This window comes from Alligator sinensis, unplaced genomic scaffold (genome assembly GCF_000455745.1).
Source record: "Alligator sinensis unplaced genomic scaffold, ASM45574v1 scaffold511_1, whole genome shotgun sequence".
Classification (NCBI taxonomy): domain Eukaryota; kingdom Metazoa; phylum Chordata; order Crocodylia; family Alligatoridae; genus Alligator; species Alligator sinensis.
This window is the reverse complement of record NW_005842114.1, coordinates 1,460,647-1,466,757: the sequence shown is the minus strand read 5'-3', so window position 1 is coordinate 1,466,757 and position 6,111 is coordinate 1,460,647. Positions and strand designations below refer to the sequence as shown.

Below are 6,111 nucleotides of genomic sequence, written 5' to 3'. Positions count from 1 at the left end.
ACTTTAAGATATTTACAGCTGTAGTTTTCCCCAGCAAGTTTTTTACCTACACGTGAGAAGATAACATCCAATCTCTAGTTAGGGCCTCTCAAAAAAAAAAAAAAAAAAAAAAAGTAGTAGTAGTGGATCACTTCATTTCCAAAAGAATTCAAGGCATGCATAAATTTAAGTCCAGCTATCAGTAGACACAAGGCAGTAGAAGTATGAGAATGTTACATATGTATGCATAGCCTTTTGTTTTAAAAATGTTCCTTAGACCAGTCCACACAGGTGCTTAGAGAACCTTGCAAGCATGACACAAGGTGCCATTCAACACTTAAGTATGGAAATGCGAATCGCATGAGAAATTCAGATTTCCAATAGGAGTCCATATTAAAAAGCTTCTTTGCAGCAAGAATGGCTCTTATAAATTTTCCCATGTTTAGAAGCAAGTGAAAAATAAGTGTTCAAAGGGGTGCCTTGGACTGTGGGATTTAGAATTTAATTTTAGATTCAAATATTCAGGAATGACTGGGGGGCGAGGGGTCATTAGCAATCTGCCTTGAATGTCTTCCATAAAAAACAGTAGGACACTTGGGGATTAGTTTTAGGTTGAAATATCCCACTTCATTTCTCAACATGAGGTTTTTGCTCCGATATGTGCAAGCTAGACCATTTAAGATGGCCTTTGCTAAGCTGATCATTTTCAGAGTTTTTTGTTTGTTTAAGAGTTCAGGTAACACATACCACAAGAAACATGCCAGAAAAAAATCTCTGGCATACTTGAAAAAGGGAATCCCCCTACTCCCCCTTGCTAATAATTTAACCTAAAATTCTCATTGCAGTACCACACCACAGGTCACTGAATTGCACACAAGATAGTTTCAGTAGGAATGAGAAGGTACTTAGTTAAAGTTGGGCAAAAACAAGACTTGATACACCACCTTTAAGCTCATATAGTTAAAGAGTCCTCACCTGTTCTCCACAGTACATCAGACCTAAATTCCATGGCAAGACCTCTGGGTCCTGCAGCATTCTAGTACTGCAGACCTTCAAGTTTCACAGCAGCAAAATTTACACCAAAATGGACATTTTTAATGAAATGTAGAAAGTATACAATTATTTTTTTTGACATTCAACTAGATGTTTGCCATCTCTACACTTTGATATACCATAGTTACACATACCCATCATGGGAACCCATGCTGTAGAATTGAGTCATGGGGAAAGCCAGGCGTGATGATAAAACAGTGATGGCTATTCACATTTGGCATGAGGTATGGGAGGAAAGAACCTGTACGATGAACAGGATAGTTATGTGTTTTTCTGCCTAAAAATTGGACTGGTAATATTTCAAGCTTACAGTTGTCATCTTCAGGGACCACAATTAATAGCCAAGTATCAGGCTGCTGGTGGACTTAATAAGAGAGCAAGAACTGCATGGCCAAGCATGATGTTGGAAATACTAGCACACAGCACCCCATAATTAAGAATTCCCAGATCTGACCAGAAGTGCTTATGGCAAACATCAGTTTAAGCAGCTCAATCTTTTCACCATTCTTTCGGTAACCAAAATTTAACTAAGTGTTGTGACAAGTATATAGTATGGAACAATTTGCTGAAAGGGTACTGTATTTGATAGCAAGTCTAGCACGGGACTTTCAATAAAATTAAAGAAATTTTTACATGCCATCTGAACTTCCAGGACAGTATACAGCACTAAAGAAAAAGCTGAAAATGGCTCCTCTGCTTTCAACAGACTAGCCATCTGTAACCCGGGGGGGGGGGTTGTCACAAAAAAGCCTATGGCAACAAAACACACTAGAAGAAACAAAAAAAGTCTCCTTGCTGTAGTGGTTGTGCCTTGAGCATAAAGTCTCTCAAAATATTTTGGGTTACGCTGCTTAGGGCAAATGGACACACTTGCAAATCTATGGCAGGTTTCAGCCTGACTGAAGGTAAAGTTTGCATTTCCAAAGGCCACAGTGTGGCCAGAATTACAGGTGCAAGATAAACCCAGATGTAAAAGTTCTCGTCATGAAATTACAAAAAAGCTACAGTATTTACTGCTACATTTAATTTCTTTTATCATGAGATCTGCAAGAGTTATACAAGGGATAATGGTTCTGCTGAAGTCCATCACAGTGGTAGATTTACTGTGCGTGCAAAAAAGAGTTCAGTTCCATTGGCATAAGCACAAGAGTTTGAGTCACTGATTTAATTTTATACAAGTTAAACTACACATTGTATAAAGATTACAAGGCAGTTCTAATGTTCAGTATTGCATGTTACCAAAAAAAATAAAAAGAAATTAAAAAAAAAATCAATTTAACTATAAATGGGACTTTTGAGATGAAATCTACTTCACAATTTGTAAGTGAATTGGCAACTCAGGTTTAGCAAAGCCTCCTGTTAAGACTAGAACTCTAGCTCCAATGTATTTAGAGATCCCTATAAGGTTTAAAATTCACACACAATAGGACTGTGGCTCTTATTTTGATGCAAAGTGGGTGGTAACTCGAGGGGGGGGGGGTGTCTGTGTGTGTGTGCAGGAAAGAGTTTAAAATTTACCTATTTTCACATACCCAATTGATAAACATTTAGAGTTCAGCAAGCCATACAAGACACTAGTGACTTGGACCACATCCAAAAGACACAAACGTGTCAGAGTTGGAGCATCACCTGGAATCCAAGCAAAGTAGAGTCACAACACTTCCATTCTTTGAACTTTGATACCTAGGATTTTAGGCAATACTGCATCATGCAAGGCTACAGAGTAGTACCTTTATTAGCTTTTAATACAGTCAGAGTAGTTGGGGAAGGGGAAAGGAAGAGGAGAGACATGAAGCTTACTTTTGGCAAGTTAAGATACAGCACAAGTGCTTCCAACTTGAGTTTATTGCTGGTCTGAAATTTGCCTAGTTGTTATATATTAACTGTATGTACAGTTCCCACTTTGCTTCCACAAACTGAAATAGCCAAGGCATCTACGCTGACCTGTTCAACAATGCTTTTGTGTCTTTGATAGCAAGACGTAACCTTTTATGCTACTAAGGTCCGTAATTTTAAAAGAGTGAAAAATTAGGAAAAAAAAAAAGAGACGTTCTCAAAAAAGCCTGAATTTAAGCGTCTTATGCTTAAGAGTTTATTTTAATATAAAACCCACTTTCCTCTTAACAGCAGTCAAATTATTTCTGCTGAAATGCTAAAAATCAAAAGTTTAACTTTATTTTTCTAGAAAAAGGGGACTCTCTTCCTGCTCTTACCACCATTTCCACACCACCTCATCTTTTCACCAAATTTAGATACAAATCAAACCTTTATGCCTCATTACTTGGTTCTCAGGCCATTCCTTTCTGCAAAAGAAGGAACCAACTTCTGAAGGACTAACATAAAAGACTAATGGCCTGGCAAGTAGGAAAATGTTCCATAATAGTGTGCAAAGTAAGAGGAGAGTTCTAGTCTTAATCTCTTGAACTAGATCTTGATCGTGAGCGAGACTTTGAATGAGATCTGGAGTGGGACCTTGATGCAGCTCTTTTGGATGGTGACTCTGAACGAGCCTTGACAGAGGCTTGCTGCTGTGGCGAGTTGGAACGAGACCTACTCCTTGATCTGGATTTAGACTTAGCATCTCCTTTACCATTTTCTTTGGGAGAGCGAGACATGGACCTAGACCTGCTGCGAGACTTCTCAGATTTTGCCTTGGATCTGCTGCGGGAGCGGGAACCCCGGTCAGACTTAGGTTTAGATTTGCTCTTTGATCTTGACTTCCTGCTTTTAGATCTGGAACGCGAACGATCTTTGCTCCGTGACCTGGATTTAGATCTTGAAAAGAACAAAATATTTGATAGGAACTGAAAAAATTACTCATGTCAGTTTTACATACAGCCACAGTTACCAAGGAAGGGTCACAAGTTCTAATTTAACAGAAATAGCCAATAAATAATGTACGTTACTCACCGTGACCGGCTTTTAGAGACACTACGGGATCGGCTGCGGCTACTCCTGCTCCTGCGACTTCTGCTTCGCGACCTTCTTCTAGAGCGTGACCTGACAATGTTTCAAAGAGCCCTTGTGAAATCCTAAACATCCACAGATGTTTACAACAATTTCTTGGGCTGGGACAGGGGGACGCACACAAAGGCAGGCAAGTCACCGATCCTACAGTAAGAATACCATCTGACACTGAACTACTTATGATGTTTCAGAAGGTAAACTGTCTTTCCTGAAATACACCTGATCACTTACGTAATGTTTTATCATAGAAAGCTATTCGCCTCCACATCCTAACAATCATCTTATCTGCAAGATGTAATCTAATTAAAGGAAATGATTACTCTCTCAAGTTAAGACTAAATATAATAGACTCTTCTCCTACTGCTAGCAGGAGACTTTTGCTATAAAGATCAATCAAATATTTCAAAAGGTTACCTTGACCGGCTGCCAGAGTAAGATCGCCTATGGCTTGAACGTGGCTTGTCCTCAACCAGCCTTATCTTCCTGCCATTTATCTCTGTGCCATCCAATTTGTCCAGGGCACGCTTCATATCAGAGTAAGATCGAAATTCTATTACCCCTTCATTTGTGCGTTCTTTGTGAGCATCTGCATAGGTTACTTCACCAGCTTGCCTCATGAAATCCTTCAGAGAACAGATGAAGAGTTACATAAGCATTTCATGCTTCTGGAATGTAACATGCCTAAACAGAGGTAAAAAACTCACCAAGTGTCAATAGGCACGAATGAATAAGTTCCAAATGGCTTTCCCAAATCATGAACATTCACAATAAAATGGAAGTATTGTGACCAAGCAGGAAGCTAGACTAACATTGTCACGTTAATACGTACTTTCAAATCCTGCCAACTACAGCGACTGGAAAGGTTTTCAACAATCAGTCTGTATTCTGTACGCACAGGTGGTCCATATTTATCTCTTCCCGATTGTCTGCGACTGCTATATCCACCTTTATTGTGCAAAGAAAACAAGTCAGACTCTCTCATAGTATGAAGAAAGCAAAAAGTTCTGAAAAAGTTAGTTAAATACAGATTACATTTACTGGAGTAGGACTTTATCTTTCTAAGCCTCCAACAAAGTTGCAATTTTGCCATAATCTATATTAATGGCAAATCAAATAGACTAAAATCCTACAAGTCTGTGCTCCTAAGATCTGTTAGAGAGTGACTGCTCCTTTATTAGATTTACCTTGCTAAGTTTTATTTTACAGAACATTGTAAAATATAAAACTTAACTGATTACATGCATTTCTACATTTTACAAAAACGTTACTAATTACACTAAGTACTTACATCACAGTATGAGGTTTTTGGTGGTGGTTTGGCCACAAAACACGCAAGGTTAACAGTCACCTAGTTCAGTTTAACCAGTTTTGTCTAACCCTTGGAATCCTCACCATCACCCTGCGTCTAATGGCAAAAGGCTGCTGTCGTCATGGCTTCCGGTAAGGTCAGCCAAAGGGTCATAGGGCAAGGGTCACACAATGTATGGAAAAGCCATGGCCAATCAGGAAAGGCAGTCATCTTAGCCTCAGTGGACACAGCCTCAGCCCCACTGGTCACTTTTAAATTGAAACATCAAGGACTTGTTAAAAAGTTTGAATTGAACATGCAACAAGTTTAAAACACAACATACATTTGAATTTGCAAAACACTTGTAATACAAAGATCCCCGCCCACCCAGCAATGAGCCTCTCAGATTTTTCTGAGACAAGGCTTCGTGCTTTTAAAGCACAGCACCAGGCCATTCAACTCCACTCAGCTCATCAACTTAAAAACGAGCTCAGGGTACAAAAAGCCTTTGCAAGTCACTTCTCCCCCTCACTGCAAGCTCACGTGCCTCAGCAAGCCCCTCCCCCTGGCTATGTTCTGCATAGTCAGCAGAAACATCCCCTACGTCTGCTTCCAGTGACCCCCAGGGCTTCACCCCCACCCTCCATCAGGGATGCACCATCACCCCTGCCACCAAAGGGTCCCAGGTCAGTACAATAAGGGAGAGGTGCTGTTGTCAAGCATCCTCCTTAAGGAGGCCTTGTCACCTTGGCAAATCCCGCCCCCCCTCCCTACCGTTAGAAGACACCCACAGTGGGCCGCTGGGTGTGAAGTCCCACCGCAGC

General features: G+C 40.2%; 1 protein-coding gene across 1 annotated transcript in view; it reads right to left on the bottom strand.

The window, feature by feature from the left end:
- Positions 1 to 2,738: 2,738 nt before the first annotated feature.
- SRSF6 (serine and arginine rich splicing factor 6) overlaps positions 2,739 to 6,111 on the bottom strand; it is a 4,240-nt gene continuing 867 nt past the window's right edge. The window contains exons 2-5 of the mRNA XM_014520406.2: positions 4,829 to 4,944; positions 4,414 to 4,622; positions 3,943 to 4,032; positions 2,739 to 3,807 (exon numbers count right to left, since the gene is read on the bottom strand). Coding sequence (XP_014375892.2) covers positions 3,444 to 3,807; positions 3,943 to 4,032; positions 4,414 to 4,622; positions 4,829 to 4,944 — 779 coding nt within the window. The 3' untranslated portion in view covers positions 2,739 to 3,443. The remainder of the gene's footprint in view (positions 3,808 to 3,942; positions 4,033 to 4,413; positions 4,623 to 4,828; positions 4,945 to 6,111) is intronic.